The sequence below is a fragment of the Eptesicus fuscus genome, chromosome 8, assembly GCF_027574615.1.
Source record: "Eptesicus fuscus isolate TK198812 chromosome 8, DD_ASM_mEF_20220401, whole genome shotgun sequence".
Taxonomy (NCBI): Eukaryota; Metazoa; Chordata; class Mammalia; order Chiroptera; family Vespertilionidae; genus Eptesicus; species Eptesicus fuscus.
Genome location: NC_072480.1, coordinates 91,860,795 through 91,881,752, shown reverse-complemented (window position 1 = coordinate 91,881,752; position 20,958 = coordinate 91,860,795). Strand labels below are relative to the sequence as shown.

General features: G+C 33.9%; 1 protein-coding gene and 1 long non-coding RNA gene across 2 annotated transcripts in view; one reads left to right on the top strand and one right to left on the bottom strand.

Annotated features, from left to right (window-relative positions):
* The window catches only part of MICU3 (mitochondrial calcium uptake family member 3), a 73,258-nt gene that overhangs the window by 25,476 nt on the left and 26,824 nt on the right, over nucleotides 1–20,958 (bottom strand). Inside the window, exons 3-8 of the mRNA XM_008146223.3 lie at nucleotides 17,353–17,384; nucleotides 11,927–12,005; nucleotides 9,615–9,662; nucleotides 6,652–6,734; nucleotides 4,153–4,224; nucleotides 2,124–2,162 (exon numbers count right to left, since the gene is read on the bottom strand). Of these exons, the coding sequence (XP_008144445.2) occupies nucleotides 2,124–2,162; nucleotides 4,153–4,224; nucleotides 6,652–6,734; nucleotides 9,615–9,662; nucleotides 11,927–12,005; nucleotides 17,353–17,384 (353 nt within the window). The remainder of the gene's footprint in view (nucleotides 1–2,123; nucleotides 2,163–4,152; nucleotides 4,225–6,651; nucleotides 6,735–9,614; nucleotides 9,663–11,926; nucleotides 12,006–17,352; nucleotides 17,385–20,958) is intronic.
* LOC129150006 (uncharacterized) lies at nucleotides 10,967–13,049 on the top strand. Its single transcript, XR_008556787.1, has 3 exons — nucleotides 10,967–11,046; nucleotides 11,940–12,017; nucleotides 12,902–13,049. It is a non-coding gene; the product is annotated as an uncharacterized LOC129150006 (long non-coding RNA).

The window sequence follows — 20,958 nt, the reverse complement described above, 5'->3', positions numbered from 1 at the left end:
CAAATTAGAACATACACATTTTTTTCAAACACAGATCATTTATAAATATTAAAATTCTTTTAGTCCATAAAACACATCTCAACATATATCATAAAATTGTATAAAAGCTAGTACATTTTTTTACGACAATGGATAAAGGGTAATTAAGATAATTTTTAAGTACTTTAAAAAGTCACATAAGGCATACCAAAATCAAATATACTTCACTTTTGCATTATTTATTCTTTTGAATTTTTAATATGTCTTTTCATTACAGTGGTAAGATAATCAACAGTTGGATATGTCAGAAATATGAAAAGAATCAGGGTTGTTTGGAACAGAAAGTTGTAAGGTAATGATCTTCATGAATACTGAAGCAAGAAATGTTACCAAGAAATAATTTGACAGAATACAGATAGAATCTACTGCAGGATTGGTTAAATTTTGGAACAGGGTACTACAGAGGACACAGAATCTCTGTCTCTATAGTGAAAGTCAAGAGGGCCTCTCCCTTTACTGAGGAACTTCTTCCTAAGGTTAGAATCTTAGGTTATATTCAGCTCCATGAACTGGACTCAAATTAGATACTTGATCACTCCAGTTCATCTACAGCTCTGGAAACCAGCAGATAATTACCAGTTAATTCATAATATTTTAATAATATATTTGTGCAATACATACACCAATCGTATTTCAAATAAACTTTTACACTATCTGATTATTTTCTAATTTTAAATGAATTTTCCTTGTTAGCATTTTTGAAAATTATTATTATGAATTTAAAGGAAAACTATAAATTGCCATAGTTGAAAAATGGCTCATGTAATGACATATTAGATTAGAAAAATAAATAATAAAGTCCTAAGTATTAACATTTATTAAGTTTCACAGGACATATGGTATTATAAACTTAAGATATTTATCTTCCATATTCTTACCAATTTTTGAAATGATTACTAGAGGAATCTTTTTAAAATTTTAAGAAAATGAGAGACCATATTTAAAGACAAACAGTTGTGAATTTTGTAGAAAAAATTTAAGTATCTTGTAAAGAATCAAAATAACTAGTCCGTCCTACAGTCCCATGGACTTGGCTTGTTTGCCAACCCATTCTAGGTCCACTCCTTGCGACCTTGGCAAGGTATCTGAGGTTTATGTTATGCCGAATCAGCCTCCAGCATATGTTCAAATCTAGAACAGAGTCAGGTTTTGTGTCTTGGACTTTTGATTGTCCAACACAGGAGGCAGCACAGCTGCTTACAGAGTTGCACACTATAACTGAACACTCTGACCTGCATTATGCTGAGTCCATCACCCTGAATTCAAAGGCCTACTTAGGTGGAACTTAGGTAATTTGAGGGATCCTTCTAACCTTGGGGAAATTAAATGAATCGTGCATGTTAAAATCAAAAGGGGCATGGCCTACTCTGAGTTGTTTAGTAGCTGGGCTAACCAACAAGCTCAACTTTCCAGGAGAAAGCAAAGAAGAAAGCTTAGCATAAGAAGAGTATATTGGAAGATCATTTACAGAACTAACTTTGTCAGGAAAAGAAGAGTCTGAAAATCATAATCCTCTTTGAGAAATAACATGATACATTGATAGATTAAACATATCTAATGTCAGCTTATACCAGACTTTTGTATAGACCATAGGTGATAGGCAGGCATCAAAGGTTTTAGAAAAAAAAATTGGGAGAAATACTGAAAACTAAGAAAAGTCTATCCATTAACATACCTCTGTATCAGAACTGAGAAAATAATGTATGTCAGATATATAGACCTAGTTCTTAAAATGCCTGTGTTTGCAGGAGCACAGTCTGAAAATCTGCTCCATAATTTGTATTTAACTCCTCAAATACTGCTGAAAATTAAAAATTTCAATTGTTTACCAGAGTTGTTGGTTGTTGTTCACTCATCTTTTCTTTATTTCAATCTAAAGTTGAAGATATATAATTACTCTGTAAATTTTAGTCTTCTCATAAATATAGGAAGGAAATAAAAAAAATTTGGCTTGGTTGCATCTTATATTCAATAAATTCCTAAACATTTCAGTAGCATATATAGTTTTATATACCAAAATAACATTATCAAGTATAACAGGGGAGGGATATTCACATAAAGAATATTTAAATTATTGTACATACACTATTAGTAGGTGAATGGTATCCATACAGTTGAAGACGCTGACATAGAGCACAAAGGGCCAAATGAAGTGTCACATTTCAGAATGAACCCAAGTATAGCAAAAGGAAAAAAGAAAAAGATGACAAAGTAATCAATTAGGAAGGGCAAATCATCATGCTACATTTTATATACAGAGCATACACACAAGTGGGATAAATGTTAAAGATGAGTAGCAAAGTTTAAAAAATCTCATATAATTAAACATTATTTATAATGTGCTCATTTCAACCATTTCAATTGTAACTTTCTGATGGAGCTATTGCCTTGAGTAAAACTTGTTCCTCCAAAGTATGTGATTTTATTTAGACATGCTTTGGCAATTCTATATGCGATAGGGGAAATCTAGATGTAGCATGGAAATGGTATGAGAGACCTGCGAAGGAATCTTGTTCTGCTCTTACAGTGCCATGACCTTAGGCAAGTTAATGAATCTAAGATTGTTTTCTCATCTGTAAAACAGATATGGTACTTACCTGGGAGACACATAATGAGGACTAAATGGAAGTGAAATTTATAATAGCTATAGCACAGAGCTTAGCAAATAATGTGTCTCAAGAATGTTATGTTCATTTTCCTCTCTCTTTCTGAAGCAGTTAATCTTATTTGGCATGTAAATATTTTTATATTTGGTTTTTTTAATTTTGATTTGGGTATGTAAATATTCAGTTTAAGTAGCTACATGGTTCTACTAATTCCTTCTTGAGTGTTTATTTCACATACTGTTAAGTGACTACCTGTTTTAGCTCATTTAAATCCTTAAGAATCACATGTGATCATTACTCCTCTTGTCCCCTTTGTAAAAGTGAAGAAACTGAGCCACATAGATGTTAAGGACCTTTTTCAAGGTCACCCAGGTATTAAGGACAGAGCTGATATTCAAACCCTGTGCTATGCTATCTAATATAATCCATATATTTTCACTCTCAATTTTAATAGCTTCAAAACTCAAAAATCTCATCAGTTCATATTTGCATTATTTAAAATATGATGGCTATTAACATTAAGTTACTACTAATTAAACATAGTAACAAACATTTGTAGAGAGCTATATTATCATAAAGTGCTGAGGGTATTTTAAGAAATAGTCTGATAGCTAACCTAGGTAAATGAAATTAATTAAATTATGTATGTTAATTATTTGAATTCCTGGTAGACCAATGCAAATCACTAATTTGCAAATGAAACAATTACCATTTACATGCCAACAAAATTCACTATGTTTCTGCTATCTAAGTACTAGATGAAGAAATATGCTACAGTGGGTAAACGTATAGATTTTGGAGTTGGCCAGACATGTGTTCAAATCTTGGAATTATCATTTAATAGCTATGTAATTTTGGACAAGATATTTAACCTTTTCAATGATCAGTTTCCACATCTATAATTACAAATATAAGAGAATTGCTGGGTAGATTAAATGAGAAAATGCAGGCAAAGTATCTAGTATGGTGCCTGGTAATAAGGACTCAGTACCTGGGATGCTGTCAGATTGAAATATTTAGGGCAAGCAAAAGAAAACTGGTAGGAAAATGGAGTGAAATGTTGCTTAACTCTACCTTTGGAGTAAGATGAAAACATCATCCCAGAAGAAAAATCTATAATATATACTTCTAAGAATGCAAAATAACATTATTACCTTGTTTTTACTTCAACATTCATAGTTATAGTAGCATTAAATTCTACATGGGTAATGAAATCTTTGCAATTCCCCTTTAAATTGTATATGCATAATGATTTATATTAATCTGTAATTGAATCTCATGGAATACAACAATATGAATAAAATGATTTAATGAATGTAATTATGGATACAGATATGTAATATCAATATTTGATATAAATATTGGTATCAATACACATCAACACTGAAGCAATTTTTCTATATTAGAACTTTAGAAAGTTTTCAAAGTTACAGTTTATTGTTTTCAACATAAGTAATGTAATTCTTATCCAGAAAACCCACCTGAAACTACTATAAATTATTCTTACCAGCATTGCACGCTTTTCTTCATCTCCTTTAGTTTCCCTCTTTTCATTTTTTTTTCTGAATATCTCTTGAAGCTGAAAAAAACCAATCAATATCAAACAAGAGATTCTCAGTACCTACCTATTTATCTGTGGGTTGCTGATACCAAAGAAAATACACCCTTTGGTATCAGCAACCCAGTTAGTAAAATGTACAAAATTATAGTTTTATTTTGTCCATATGGCACAAACATAAAAAGAGAGGAAGCCCACTGGGGTATAAAGAACACTGGAATAGAACTCAGGGTCTCTGATTTGAGCCCACCTTCTGTCACACACCAATTCTAAGGTGGTGGACAGGCCACTCAACCCTCGCTGGGCTCCAATTTGCTCATATATTAAATTAAGATGGACTAGATGACCTCTAAGGTTTTCTCCGGTAATTGAGCATTGTAATGGGAGCATGGACTCTGCAAGTATAATCCTTGAAAAAGTTCCTCTCATTATTTAAGGCTTGTTTTCCACATCAGGAATGTAGAGATAATGCCTTACCTTACAGGAAATTTTTTTCCTCTGGCTTTATGGAGGTATAATTGACAGGTCTTATATGAATGTTGTGCAGAGTAAATATTACAAATAATTACTTAGCCTGTCACACAGTAACTTCTCACTAAGTGTTAGCTCTTATTATAAATATTATTTCTTCTCTAAAATCCTATTTTACAAATGGAAACCTAAGTTTTCTGGTAAGGTTATTGTTTTTGTCTGTGTAATGTACACAGCTATCTTAACTCTCCATTTCACTTTGTATGGCAATAGCTGAAAGTCAAATAAAATGTATTATCTCCCAAAATATGAAATAATATACAAAATATAATTTATTAACATCTAAATTCATCTCCACACTTTTTCTTAGTGAAAAATTTTTTTTAGCAAAGGTTATTAATAATCACTTTGTAAACAGGCATGAGAATTGGACTTTAAGCCTCTACAAATAACAGCCAAACTCCACCTTCTGCTTTCAGAACTCTTTGCTGTTTGCAAACAAACATCATACATGAGGAAGTAGTACAGCCATTGCAAAAAGTAAACCACAACTTTAAGGAGAGGGCAGTTTTAATGAGTCTAGAGTAGAAACAGAAGTTCTACATAAATGTTTTTACCTCCCATCTCCAAAAATGGAGAGTATTCCAAAAGACAACTATATAGGCAACTTCCAATGGACTGAGTTCCAAAGGTCAATCTTTAAGTCAGTGGGGTGGAACCTGGCAGTGTTGCCACAGAAAGCCTATTGATAATTATTTAGATTACTAGGCCCATTAGGAAAACCCTAAAATACAGTTGTACACTATCATAATAAAACTATATTTAAAACGAAATCTGTCCATTTGAGGATGTTAAGAACATAGCTCTGTCTTTGCAATGATATTGAAAACTCTCACCGTCCTACCATCCTGAAAATGAGGGGTCCTGCATGGCTCCAGCTCCAAAGGCGTGGCTCAGGGACTGTACTCAGGGGCGAGGACTACATGGGCATTAGATTAAGCCTTTTGATAGATACCAACAATTATTCTGCTTGCTTCCTTTCGAATGGTTACTAATTAGCTTTTGATGAGGATTTTTATCTCTTGTCTTTCCTACCATGGAAAAAAACGATTTCATGGTTTCTCTTCCATGTTCAAGCATCTGAAGAAAATAGTAAAGAGGTTTCCTCAGGACTTTTAATGGCTTGTTACAAAGGAAAAATCGAAAATAAAATGGCTATATATATGTCATTTTTTACTAGGAGAATATAGATAAATATAGAGTTGAACATAAATGAGTAGACCTTGTTAATGTAAGGAATAAATTAATGTTAATCTCTATTTTGGAGAAAAAAATGTAACAATGTAACAGCTATTTTGCCACAGAAGTAGGAGCAGAAATACCTGGGTAAAAAGAAATTGAAAAATTTTGGAAGCAACTTGGGGGTGATGAAATGAATGATAAGACGAATGATGCTGCTAGACCAGCAACAACACAGGACCAGTCAGGTGAGAAAGATCAAAGGACAAATATCTAAAAAGCAGTCTCTCTCTTTCCTCTTTAGATCAGCTTTTGGTCAAAGAGAGGAGAATAGAACAGGAAAATGGGGACAAGACTGGAATGCAAGGCAGAAGTGAATGAAAGAGAACAGGAAGAACAGTGATTGTAAATCCTGTATGAGAAGGAAGGAAGTTCCTACGGTAGAGTTGTGACTGGGTGGCTGATAAGTTGGGGTCTGAGCACTCACTGGGTATCCACTCAAAATAAAATGTTTATTTCAAACTTCCAGAAAATGTGTATACAACTGTAACCATCTTTATCCATGGAATATAATTTATTTTTACAATGTAAAAATTATTCAAAGAATATGATAATATACATGAAAGCATAAAATTTTCATTCTTGCTTCTACAACGTTATTTTAAATAATGTGAAACATAAAAATACAAGGAATTAATATTTAATCATTGATAAAAATTGAGCAAATAATATACATACCACCAAAAACTCCTTTTTGTCCACCATCTCATTGCCATCAGTGTCAAACATGTTGAAAGCTATTCTAAACCCTGCATGAGGCTCTGCCAGAAAAGACAGAGGAGTATTTGTGAAATGAGAAATGGCTTTAAAGTACAAAGTCCATATTAGTTATAAACAGTTATTTATATTCAGTACAAAAATAATTTCTTTAAGCAATAAATTAAAGCAACATGTTGCTATTAATTATAATAAAAGCTGTATGTAAGTATACACATTTCTGCTTCATATATTAGCCTTTTTAGTAACAGAATTGATAATGTACTTTAAAAATATTGTGTGATACTGGCTACATTGCACTGACAGTAAAATTTCACTATCTTCCTTCCAAAAATAAATATGACACAATAAAGTAATCCAAATTCTGGAGGAAATTATAATAGAAATGAAAATAAAAGTCAAACATGAGAGATTGCATATTTGGGTTGAAACTTTTAGAGTTTAAACTTCAAAAACAGAAATATGAAATAAGAGGCTTAAATAATTAATTCCTAATTATCCCCAAAATACAAAGAATAATTAATTTTCTGAAAAAGACAGGCTTTCACAAACTATGAACTGTTTTAATTTTATGAACCCTACAATGAGGTTCAATCCTTTTTCTCTTTTCACTTCTAAAGCATAAAGAAGAAAGCATGGACAGTAGAAAATTTGAACATGCTGTTAAAAGAGCTCAGTATACATGCATTTTTCAAAACATTTGACCTACTCTTTTGAGATGACTGGCAAAAAGTTTAAATGGGACCTCCCACAGCTACACTTGCCACTACCTGTTGTGAAATTTTGAACCTAGCAAAAGAGAAGTACAGAGATCTACTTTCTTAGTTGGTAATAACTGTCTCTGAAAATAAAGGAAACGGAAGCCAGTCTTTTATGCAATTTCCTTTCTTGCATGTATTTTAGGAATCTACACTTATTTTCATTATTATTCACTTGAGAAAGAAATAAAAAGCTATACCATCTCTGATAACCAAGTTTAAGCTTTAAAAAGATCATAAAATATATGTAGAAAGGAAATCCTTATAAGCATTACTTGGAAGGGAAAATAAAGTTAAAGTAATAAAAAGCAAAGAGGAGAAAACTATAGATAGGTAATAGGTGATCTAACCTACCTCCTGCTAGTCCTCTTTTCACATTTTTCTTGGTTCTAACCTAAACAGTATCCATAATTCTAAAATTCAAACTCCTAGAAGTTTCTAAGAGGGATCCTGAATTGCAAAAGAAGATTTACAGCACCCAAAGGTCTTTACCTTCCCATAGAAGCAAAAGCCACCCTATGTGTTTTCTCCAACACCCTTAAACCATATCTTGTCCCATCTCAACACATGGCTTTCTTAACCAGTTCTGTTTTAGTCTTACTCTACTGGTTTAGGTATATATTAACTTCAAATTTTGCATCTGCAGTTATTCTAGATAACAAGATAACTTTTTAAGAAGTCTTTGAAATGCTCTTTGGCACCCACTCCTGTAATTTTCATGCTAACATTCATTATTGACTGAACTCAAATCATGAGAGTTCTTGTTTCCATATATCTCCACAAATCCCCACATGGGAAATTCCACCACCAATATTCTTTCATTCATGCCTGTCTTCATTCATTCACCAACTATGTTTTAAAAGGCTACCACATGTCAAACACTGTTCTTAATACAGAAATGAACAAAAAAGATAAAATCTTTGCCATCATAGACCCTGCATTCAAGTGTGGCAAGACAGACAAGAATATGTAAACCAATAAACAAATACTTTCAAATGATTTAAGTACTATGAAGAAAATAAAACACTGTAAAGGGATAAAAAGGAAGAGATGAGAGAGGGAGCTATTTTAGAAATACAAGGAATTTTAGAAATGATGACCAAGTAAGAATTCTCTAAGTCTTCACATTTCAAAGGAAACCTAAATAATGTTTATTATCATAAGGATCTTGAAGAAAAGCACTGAGGGCAGAGGGAGCAGAAAGTACAAATTCCTGAGGTGGGAATAAAGGAATAGAAAGGTCAGGTGGCTGGAGTACAGTTCCATCATTAAATGCAATGAAATTTAACTGAAAACCTTAGTAGACCCTTCATATATTTCATAAGAATTGCTGCACATAAGAGGAAGAGAAAAATGAAGCTATTTCAGGATGTAAGATGTATAGATAGATATTCTTTCACACTAGTCTTGCAGAAAATGTGATTCCAATGAGTGTAGCAGGACATTTACAAATCATTACATGTCCTACCTTTAGGCTCCCATGTAAACTAAAACACAGAGATTGATATAGATAGCCTACCTATCCTACCTAATAAAATGGTAATATGTAAATTACCATCACTCCACTACGCCCACGATTGGGCCAGAGGGAGGCGCAGGGGGCGGGACTCGGGGTGGCTGGGGTAGCCGATTGGGCTAGCGGGACGCTGAGCTTGCATCGCCAGCGGCGGCGCGAGCTCAGCATCTGCGCCATGGCTGTGCTGCGGAACAGAAGGGGCCTCTGGGGCAGCAAGCTCACGTCCCGCCGTGGACCATCAAAAGCGGGGGAGCTGGGTGCCTGTCTGCTCCGGCACCAGGCCTTTTGAAGCCTCCGCCGAGCCGGAGGCTTCTGAAAGGCCTGGTGCACCAGCGGACAGGCACCCAGCTCCCCCGCAATCGAAAGCAAAAGCGTGTAGGGGACCCTACACATGCATGATTCAATCATGCACTGGGCCTCTAGTTAAGTTTATAATTTATGAGCATTTTACTAATATACTATAAGCCATAATAATATTTATGATTTTGACCCTTGATATGCCATGCTTAGCATTTTCTGTGGGTATTCTGACATGAATTTTGCAAAACAGCATAGACATACCTAAAGTGTTTTAAGAGAATCTAAGAAAGAATCTGTTTTCTACAAATTCTGATTTTAAAAAATTGCATCCAGAAATTAAGTACACTTACTTGTTAAAATACACAAGAGGAAAAGATATTCTGTGTAAGAAATCACACCTAGAAGAAAAACAGTACCAGTTATGCTCTGTAAAAATATTACACTTCCTTCATATTTATCAAGTAAAATATTCTTATATAGCAATAAATATTAATAAAGAACTTACAGTTTTAAAGAAGATGCTAAATATTGTTTAATGAGACTAAACTATTAATATTAAATCATAACCCAAAAGAGCAACAAAATTAATTTTACTTTCATTGTTTCATGTCTCTGTAGAAACCTATAAAAATTACCATAATGCTTCTAGATATACTGGCAATAAAAATAATTATTATAATGTTTACTTGTAGCTGCAACTTTTAAACTTATGGCTAGTTTTCAGTGTATGAATCAAACATAAAACAAAAAAGTTGGAAATGGTTGACACTGTAAAATGCTTAATTCTTAGTAGCAGTTTATAAAACAATTCTTGCTTAGAATTTTGATTTCTGTACTACATTCAAAAACAAACTCTATAGTTATCCTTTTGCTGACATAAGTTATCATTATCATTTGTAAACTTAGTGCTTCTATTAAATGTAATCTAAGAAGTTTATATTTTATTTAAATGGCTTATACTTTCTGTATACTGAAGCCTGAGTTCTCTGTAATCCCAGAATTACAAACTTTAAAAGGAGTTAGTGTGGGGTAAATAAAAATATACATCCTATTACTCAAATTCTTTCTTTTAGACTATAAAAGCCAAAACTAGAATTAATGCATTAATTTACTTTCCAAGTAGATCCTGGGAAAATTAAAGTCGGGAATAAGCCAATAACACTTAACCAGATACCAGATAGTCCTGATGTTTGGTTAAAGGGTATAAAAAATCCTTATACAATCAGACTGTGAACTTTAAACCTCCATTTTACCTGGTGTTCTCTGAAGCTACCTTCTTTGTTAAAGAACAAAGAGAAGAGGAGTCACTGTCAGGCAGTTTGTCAGAAGACATGAAGGGACCGAGCCAGGAGGCCCTGAAAGCATTCCCCTCTTTTGTTTATACTAGAATATTGTGACCTATAGACATAGTTCTGGTTGACTGCCATGAATGCTATGGGAGAAAGATTCTGGAATGGTCAATGTATATAAAGATACAATACCTAGATTCCATAGGGATCCCTCAAAAAAAAAAAAAAGTGAAAAAGAAAGAATAAATGCAGGAAGGAAAAAAGGAAATGGGATCAGGAAATGGGCTCTCTGTCTCCACAGTTCCATCTTACTGATGTTGTTCAAATTGATCTGGTGGAACACATGTCCTGACCTCATCATCCCACCCTAAAATCTGAACAGCAATCTTTCAGACAACTTCCAGGAAAAAATTTCTAAGAGCCTTAAAGATACCTTGGCCCAGATTTTGCGAAGAGGTAAAAACCCTACATGATGAGAGGCCTAAAATAAAAGGTAAAGTGTCTCCTCTTTTCAGATTCCATGAGACCCAGGTGGAAGCAGTTTGAATTTCTAATTCTATTAGACAAAATATATGGATTACAAGTACTCCTTTAAACTATTTGTCTTCATATTAGATAAATACATTTTCCAACCAGTATTAGTTAAAAATGATGAAAAAAAAGGTAATTTTATGTAATTTCTTTAATATTTTAATATTATATATTCTCATTCTTGAGAATATTTCAAAAAAATTCCTTTTTAAGATTAAATTAATCTTAAAGATTTTATTAGTTTTTGCATAAATATGTACAAAAATTACATTGTAAAAAATTGCAATAAAAACTATATAATTTGACTATATGTATGAATTAGTGAGTTAAGTTAGATACACAGATATGGGTAACAGAGTAAATTGAAATAAATGAATTTTGTGGTAAGTGTTGTTTTTAAAAGAAACATGTTCAAATTGAATGGCCAACCACAGATTCAATAATTTTTTTTCATATTGATTAAACTTAAGAAAATCTGTAATTCCCTGTAAGTAACAGACATTTAAAAATCAGTATTTTTGAAAAATGCTTTCTATGGGTAATTACAGCCTATATTTTTCAATATGGTTAAAAATTTTTTTTTTTAAACCTGTGAAAGTTCATTTTGTTGTAAAAAATTTACAATATATAATAATATATATAAAAAGTAAAATTAAAACCACCCTTAATCCCATTACACAGAAATAACCATTATTATATTTCTGTGTTTTTCTCTTCAGTTTTTCTCTATGTACACATAGCTGTAAAATTATTTTAAGTATGAGGAAAATCTGTATATATAAACAGTATAAGTGTCAATATTGTGTCAATATTCAAATACATAAATACTAAAGTTAACTTACCTCTTTCTTTAAGGTTTCGAAATAGCTTTGATGATCCTTTCCAAACTGGTGGTGTTTCAGAGAGCATTTGATTTAATTCCTATGACATAAGGTATCATAATGCTGATTAATAGGTAAATTAATTCTAAAAAAGATTAAAAAAAATATCTAAATGCCTATGTAAAAAAAATTCTTCACTTAGGAGACCTGAGACATGGCTGTATTTATCCTATTCTCTACCCATAGTTCATTCAACCACAAAAGCCAACATTTGCCCAGAGTTTAAATATAAAATAAATGATAAAGATGCTACAATTGGTAGCTCAATTAGAGCTACCAAAAATTGCAAATAAATTTAATAATTAGAATAATGTATATATGATAATAAAATTAAGATAAAACAGTGAGTAAGTTGTGGAGCCAATTAGAAAAGGACAGTTTTATGGAAGCCACTGAAACAGTGGACTTCCTAATTAAGGTCAGAGGTGATCCCCTGGCTTCACATACTGTTTTCTGTAGCCTCTTGTATTTAGGGGGCTTTGTGGTAGAAGTAAATGGACAAAGGGTTCTATCAGGAAGGAATGAGAATATTTTAATAGTGACTCAAAGAATTATGATATTAGATGAAATTAGAGGACAAGGACATTAAGTTATTGTGTATACTTTCAATTCTTTTCTAATTTTACCTTAGTCATTAAAGAACACAGACTTCAATTGTTGATTAGTTGTTTTTTTTAAAATCAAACTATCACAGCTGATGGGGGGAAAATATTTTTGGAAAATTTAAACATTTGATTCACACTTTATATACTAAAATAATTTTGAATGTATTTATATACTGTGTTGAAAACAACTAAGTGAAAATTATAGTTTAGTTAAATGTGAAGAAAAATTATTAAAGGATTTGGAGAGATAACTTGAAATAATTCAAAATTTAAAAATTAGTCTGCTAAAGAACACACTGAAGAAAACACTAGAAACCACTTCTATTTCTAGGTCTGATTCTTGCTACTCAAAGTCCTGTAGCCCAACCATCATTATGGAACCATGAGACTCCCTACCTACCATCAAATGGTTCCATCATCATTAAAAGACTGTTAGAGAGGCAGACTATCAGTTCTCTACCAGGCCTGCTGAACCAGAATCTGTTTTCAGCAAGATGCCCAGGTGACTTTTATGCATATTTGAGTTTAGCAGCACTTAAGACAAACCCTTCCTGATGTAATTTTACCTGAAAATGTTCTGTGACATTTAGAAATCATCCCTTTCATTAAAAAGTGGAGTTAGCATGCAAATAAAAAATCTCTGGATGCCAAAAAAAGGAGAGGTATTTTTAGGGGATTTAGGGACTCTAAAGTCCACCCGTGAATCCTGGCTTTCCTTTCCTTCATGCTGTGGTCTCTGCACTGCAGGTATAGATGCCACCAGGTAATGGGTAGCGATGGCATAGAGGTAAAAATTCAGGTATGAATAATGATGAAAATCTGGGGTATTTACTGTTTATACAACACTAAACTCAAATATTTTTGTTAGAGCAAGAGATTTAAAAACATTTTAAATGCATTTTCTACACTTAATTTTTATCATCTCTATTATATATTAACTTTTATTTTAACTGTTTCCATGTATTTGGCCAGCATTTAAGACCAAAAAAGCATAGCTACCTTTCATTAAGTGCCCTCAATGTGGCTACTACAATATCTCACTTAATTGTAAAATTTGTAATCCACATTTTGTATATTTTACTGAGTCTTAAAAAACACAACTCACCCGAGGTCACACGACTAGTAAATGACCGGCAGATCCTGACTGACTCTAAGCAGTTTATTTCAGTAATAATTTAGTTTCTTCTGATATAGGTCATCCAACTGACACACTCATTTCTTTGCCTTCTGTTAAATTTAAACACTGTTAAATTTTATTAAAATCTATTTTCCGTTCAGGCTGGGAATCTCTCTCCCCTCTCTGGTACCTATCTTAGTCTCTTATATGTAGCAGTGTTGTATAATAAAGAAGTTGATGGCTTTGTCCAGATTCCTGGGAGGCAGACTCTATATCCATGGGTCACACCTGAGTTTAGGCTAAGATGCTGATCACCAGAAAAAACAACCATGTGATTAGAGCGTTGGGGCTTTGAGCTAGCCAACCTCTGAGGGGAAGGGAGAGGGACTGGAGATTGAGTTTAATCACATGGCCAACGATCCAATCAATCATGCTTATGCAATGAAACTCCAAAGCTCAGCGGAGCTTTCAGGTTGATGAACAACACTGATGTGACATGAGGGTGACATACCTGAGTCTATGGGGAGAGGGCACAGAAGCTCTGTGTTTGAGGCCCTCCCATACTTGGCCCTATGTGTGTCATCATTTGGCTGGTCCTTATTTGTGTCCCTTATAATTATTATAAACTGTAATTTTAAGTGTAGAAGATTCCAGTCCTATGAGGCAGACTAGCAAATTATTGAACTTGAGGTGAGTTGTGGGAACTGCATGGATTTGTAGTCAATTGGTCAGAAGTATGGGTAGCCTGGGAACCTTGAACGTGCAGCTGGCATCTGAAATGAAGGCAGTCTTATTGGGGGCTGGGTCCTTAAACCTGTCGAGTCTGACAATAACTCCGGGTAGTTAGTGTCAGAATTATATTGCAGTATTGCAAATAGGTACAACATAAATACTTGATGGATTGAACTCAGTTACCTAGAATTATAGTTGCCTTTTAAAGGATTCATATAATTTTCTTAAATGAGTATAATTTTGTCTTATTATACAGTTAATATACATACATTACATGAAAATTAGTAAGTAAAGGCAAAAGTAAGTGAATGGGACTATATCAAACTAAAAAGCTTCTGTAGAGCAAAAGAAAGCAACAACAAAGCAAAAAGCCAACCATCCAAATGGGAGATGATATCTACAAACAACAGCCATGACAAGTGTTTAATACCTAAAATATATAAAGAACTAATACATCTCAACAAAATAAAAACAAACAATCCAATTTAAAAATGGGCAGAGGACCTGAACAAAGACTTCTCCTAAGAAGACATATAAATGGCCAACAGATAAATGAAAATATGTTCAACTTCACCAGCTATTAGGGAAATGCAAATAAAAACTACAATGGAATACTACCTCACACCTGTTAGAATGGCTATTGTCAACAAGACAAGTAATAACAAGTGTTGAAAGGTTGTGGAGAAAAGGAACCCTCATTCACTGGTGGTGGGAATGTAAACTGGTACAGCCATTATGGAAAACAGTATGGAGGTTCCTCAAAAAATTAAGAACAGAGTTATTACCATATGACCCAGCAATCCCTCTTCTGGGTATCCACCCTAACATTTTTGAAAACGGTTATTCATAAAGATATATGCATCCCTATGCTCATTGCAGCATTATTCACAGTGGCCAAGACATGGAAACAACCCAAGTCCTTCAATAGTGGATTGGATAAAGAAGATGTGGTACATACACATAATGGAATACAACTCAGCCATAAGAAAAGATGAAATACTGCCATTTGCAACAACATGGACAGACCCTGAGAATATTATGCTAAGCAAAGTCAGTCAGTCAGAAGAAGCTAAGAACCATATGATTTCACTTATATGTGGGATAGAAAACTTAAACCCATAGACACAGACAACAGTATGATGGTTACCAGAGGGAAGGGGGTGTAGGGAGTAGCAAAGAGTAAAGGGCCAAATATATGGTGACGAAAGTTGATTTGACTTTGGGTGGTGGGCACACAATGCAATATACAGATCATGTATCATAGAAATGTACATGTGAAACCTATATAATCTTACTAACCAATGTCACCCCAATACATTGAATTAAAAAAAATATATATAATAACATCTGTACCTCTGTTAGGTACACTAAATATTTAATAGTTTTTCTTGCTATGGTAAAATGTATCTTATTTGATAATACAGTTTTAAATTGCTATTGCTGGTGCAGAAATATTTTATTCACTTTGGTTGAAGAATGTTACATGCAGCAGCAACCTTATTAAACTTGTACTGAATTTGAATAAATGTGAAATCTATGTATTTTTATATGTTTCTATCAATAATATTGTTTGCTACAGTTTCAATCCTTAGAGCCTCTTTTTTTGTTGTTGATCATACTACAAGTTATAGGCTAAATTGTGTCTACCTCAGATTCACATCTGAAGTCATAACTGTCAGCACTTCAGAATATGACCGTGTTTGGAGACGAGCCTTTAAAGAGGAGTAAACATGATTAAATGAGGTCATTACGGCAGGTGGGCTCCAATCCAATGTGACTGGTCCCCTAATAAGCAGGGATTAGCACAGGCACACAGAGAGGAAAGATGTGAAGATGGCAGAGGGAGATGGTCATCTACGAGCCAAGGAGAGAGGCCTCAAAAGAAAACAAGCCTGCAACACCTTGATCTTGAACTTCCAACCTCCTGAACTATAAGAAAATAAATTTCTGTTGTTTAAGTCACCCAGACTGTGGTATTTGTTATGGCAGCCCGAACAAAGTTAGCTTACTTTGTTCGGGCTGCCACTGCATTAGCTTACACCTATAGTCAGTGAGTAGTAGTTGTGATAGGACACATATTTGTAGTATATCTAATTTTACAGAAAATATCTCTAAAGTTTCAAAGTAGCCTCTTTGCATCACTCACTTATAATATTCCCTCCATCTTTCCCAGAGATAAATATTGTCTTTAATTTTATATTTATCATTCCTTAGGTAGGTATTTTCCCACCTATGAATGTATCCTTTATAGGATGGTTTCATTTCCCCAGTTTTGAAATTTATATAAATGGAATTATACTTTATATAGTATTTTTGAATTGCTTACTTTGTCATGGTTTCTGAGATTCAGCTAGTAAAAGCATTGCTATAGTTCATTTGTTTCCACTGTTAATATAATATTCACTGTATGACTATATCAAAACTCATTTGTCAAGTCTACTATTGATATTGTATCACAGTCTTTTTGGCCAACATGAACAATCTATGGCCATTCCTATCAATCTGTCCTGCATATATGAAAGTTTTTCTGGATATACACACTGGTGCAAAATTACTGGATCATAGGGCATATTCAACTGTAAGGTCACTAGGTATATATGCATACACAGTAGTAGAACTTAAGCCCAGGAGTAGAACTGCTAGGTAAAGAATATGTGGATCTTTAGTTTTGTAGATACAGCCAAACTGTTTTTCCAAAGTGGGTATACCAACTTACACTCACACATGAGAGTTACCAATGATCCACATCTTCAAATGGTTCCTGGATGTGATTTAATTTCCAGAAAATTTATATGCCACATTGTGCGTGTGTGTGTGTGTGCGTGTGTGTGTGTGTGTGTGTGTGTGTGTGAGAGAGAGAGAGAGAGAGAGAGAGAGAGAGAGAGAGAGAGAATATGAATGAGTGTGTATGTATACCAAGAGCTTTCACTTACCGGTTTGGAAAGTGACTTCCATGTTTTAGCAACTATAATAAACAAATATATAAGAATTAGATAATACTTAATGTCATATATGTCTAAATTCAATAACTATCAACAACCATAACTCCTAAAACCAAGCTTTTATATCTAAAAGGCAATGTTTCTCAAAACTTGGTATTTTACTTATGGTATGTTTTTGTTTCATGTACTATAAACTATAATAAATAATTTGAATAGGAAACACATTTTCCATAACCATTATCTAACTTTGGAGATTTCTAGATTTATAAAATAATTTAACTTCATGTTAAACATCCTATGGTCTTAAAAACACAAATAATGGTATTTATTAAATATTCATAGTAGAATGTAAAATATTATCAGAGAGAAACTATAATTTTAAGGTGTTACCCATGCTCTCTGCTGTGTTACTATTGCTGATTATAATTAAAAGGTCAGGTCTCTCTAGGGTGAATGGGAAGGATAGGGACAAAGGTAAAAGAGATGAAGGAGAGAGCAAGTAATGTGAGGTAGGGAGTCTCATCCTGTTTTTCATTCTTCTCCCCTAAAAATATTATCTTATATAATAAAAGTCTAATAGGCTAAGTGTCCGGTCATCCGTTCAACCAATCAAAGCATAATATACTAATGATATGCTAAGGCTCCTCAACTGCTCGTTATGACGTGCACTAGGGAGCAGACAGTCGACTGGTCGACCAGTCGCTATGACGTGCACTGACCACCAGGGTGCAGATGCCCTGATGGGTAGGTTAGCTTGCTGCTGGGATCTGGCCGATCAGGACTGAGCAAGATGGGCTGGACATGCCCTGGAGCCCTCCCGCGGTCCCTCCCAGGCTGGCCAACCTCCCGTGTCCCTCCCTGGCCCCGATCGTGCACCAGTGGGGTCCCTCGGACTGGCCTGTGCCCTCTCACAATCCAGGACCCCTTGGGGGATGTCAGAGAACCAGTTTCAGACCGATCCCACAGGCCAGGCCGAGGGACCACACTCGTGCATGAATTTGTGCACTGGGCCTCTTGTAGACGAATAAAATACCAGTGATCACTTTCTTTTTCTGATTCCTCTTCACACTCCTAAAGATCTTGAAAACTATAAATCTTACAATATTGAAATAAACGTGAGTCATATTGCTGTTTCCTTTGCTCAGATTTGAACACTGTGAATATCTAATGACTTAGTTCATGTTTATATGGGATTAAGTCCTATTAAACAGCTGAATTAGGACCTGGTAAATATTAAGTATCTTAGCTACATTACAATAATGACAACCAATAATATCCCCTCATGGTGATGTTGTTATTTCTATATAATTAACCATAGTTAATGTAAACAATATATCAAATTCAAGATTATAAGATAGGCATTTTTTTGCTATATAACTTTCTTTTTCTTAATTAATACATCATCTTAAGATCCAAAGGAAGCATGTTCTAAAATTTAGCAAACTGAGTTCTAGGCAGATAGATTTCTTCTCTATGTAGAAACAACATCCTTTCTTTACCCAAGATAGTTTATACAAACATGTAATCAAGTGATTAAAATCATATGCCTATAAAGTTGAATTCAGCATTTAACCTTAATTATGATACTATATACATTCACTTGTAAAGACATCCTCCTTTTCATAATGAGCAGAACAATGTAAATAATACTGTTGCTTTTGAAATATAGCAATAAAAAAAGAAGAAAAATAAATGGCACAAAAGTACATGCACATGCTCTGATGTAATGTTCAGAAGCTATTTATCAAAAGAGGAAGTTAGAAATACTCTTGAGTTTTGTAGGTTTTATGAAATCTCCAGGGTAAATTATTCACAAAAGACATATTCATTCTGCCGGATATGTCACCATGTCCAATATTATTAGCTTTTTCTTATAAAGACTAAAGAGCCATTAAGATTGTTCTTCAAAGGATTTTCTGATTTTCTAAACTCCTTATTTAATATGAAGTTACTACATATATAAATATAACTTGGATGAAAAGGGACTTCAATTCTATTGGAAATATTTTATTTCTTAAAGCTATAGGTTGTTATTCATTGTATTTTTAATATTTTTAGGTATGTTATGTCTAATTTTTTAATAATACATCTTTTAAAACTAAAATTAAAATAATATTTAAAGCTATATGAGAATAAATAATTACTTATTTTAGTTCTAGAAGGGAAATTCACCTTTTAGGTTCCATTTAAGTAGGTCAAATAATAAATTTTCTCAATTTCAAACACAAAATTATACTCAACAATCAGATGTATACCTCAATTGATATTTACTTGTACTATAATTATTGAGCAAATGTTTACACAGGATACCTTTTTTTTCTATTGCTATCACCATAAAATTATATTAAAAAATTTTTAAATCATGGTTACAAATTCAAGTGATAATGATGGTGACTATATCTACTAACATTTATTAAGCAACTAGAGGCCCGGTGCATGAAAATTCATGCACTTGGGCCAGGGGGGGGCCTCTCAGCCCGGCCTGCACCCTCTTGTAGTCTGGAAGCCCTCAGGGGATGTCCTACTGATGGCTTAGGGGAGTGGGCCTAAGCCGCAGTCTGGCCTCCCTCTGTGGGAGGTGACTGGTGGGCCAATCAGGGGACGGTGCCAACCAGTGAGCAGCTGGCCCTGCTCCCCCCCAATCGTCCCTCTGCTGCCGCTGGTCACTGCCCCCCCATCGCCGTCCCCTCCCTCTGCCCACTGGCACGTGCCTTGGCTGGCCTGGCACCGCCTGCTCGCCAGCCCCGCCCCCCACTGACCTGTTGTTTCACCTTTCGGTTGATTTGCATATTACGCTTTTATTATATAGGATTATTATGTGTCAGGTATTACACTAAGTACAACTGATATATTCAATCCTCAGAAAACCTCACAAGGCTGTTTTTATTTTTAGCTTTTTAAATGAGGAAACAAAAGATTGAATAAGTTCTCAAAGCTACTAAATGAATGCCAATGTTTAAACACCAATCTAATTTCAATATACTTTTGCTACTTTTATATCTGTAAGGCAGATTTTGCTCACATACTTCATGAAAAACAACATACTGCAACATATTGAATACAAAAGCAGATATGAGAATCCAACTATCCTTTATTAAGTTAGATATTAAAGAAGTTTTCAGAAATGTATATATTGCCAAAAAGTTTGAGAGCCACTGCCCAGCACATGTAAAGGTGAAAAACAATCAGCCTATATTTATACTGCAGGAGCCATGACAAATATAAAAGATATAGGCATAATTCTTGCCCAGGTCTAACTTCAGAGCCAGTCCTCTGAACTACTCTGTTTAGGCTGGATGTAAAAATTGACTAGGCAGAATATAAGTTTAAAGAATATGAAGTTATAAAGAATATCAAGAGTGAAGGTGGTGTTTAAGCTTAATGTACTGAGAAAGAGGGAACAACTGAAAACTTCTGAAAAGAGAAAAGATACCAATAGGAGTTTATAAAAACTATTAGTCTGGTAACACTGTATAGCATAATGTCTTCTAAAATACATTACTTGGTTAGTTGTTCTGAAAAACTTATACTGCTCCACACTAGATATTTTTTTAAAATCGTATAAAATTATTAAGGTATTTTTAAAAATATACTTAC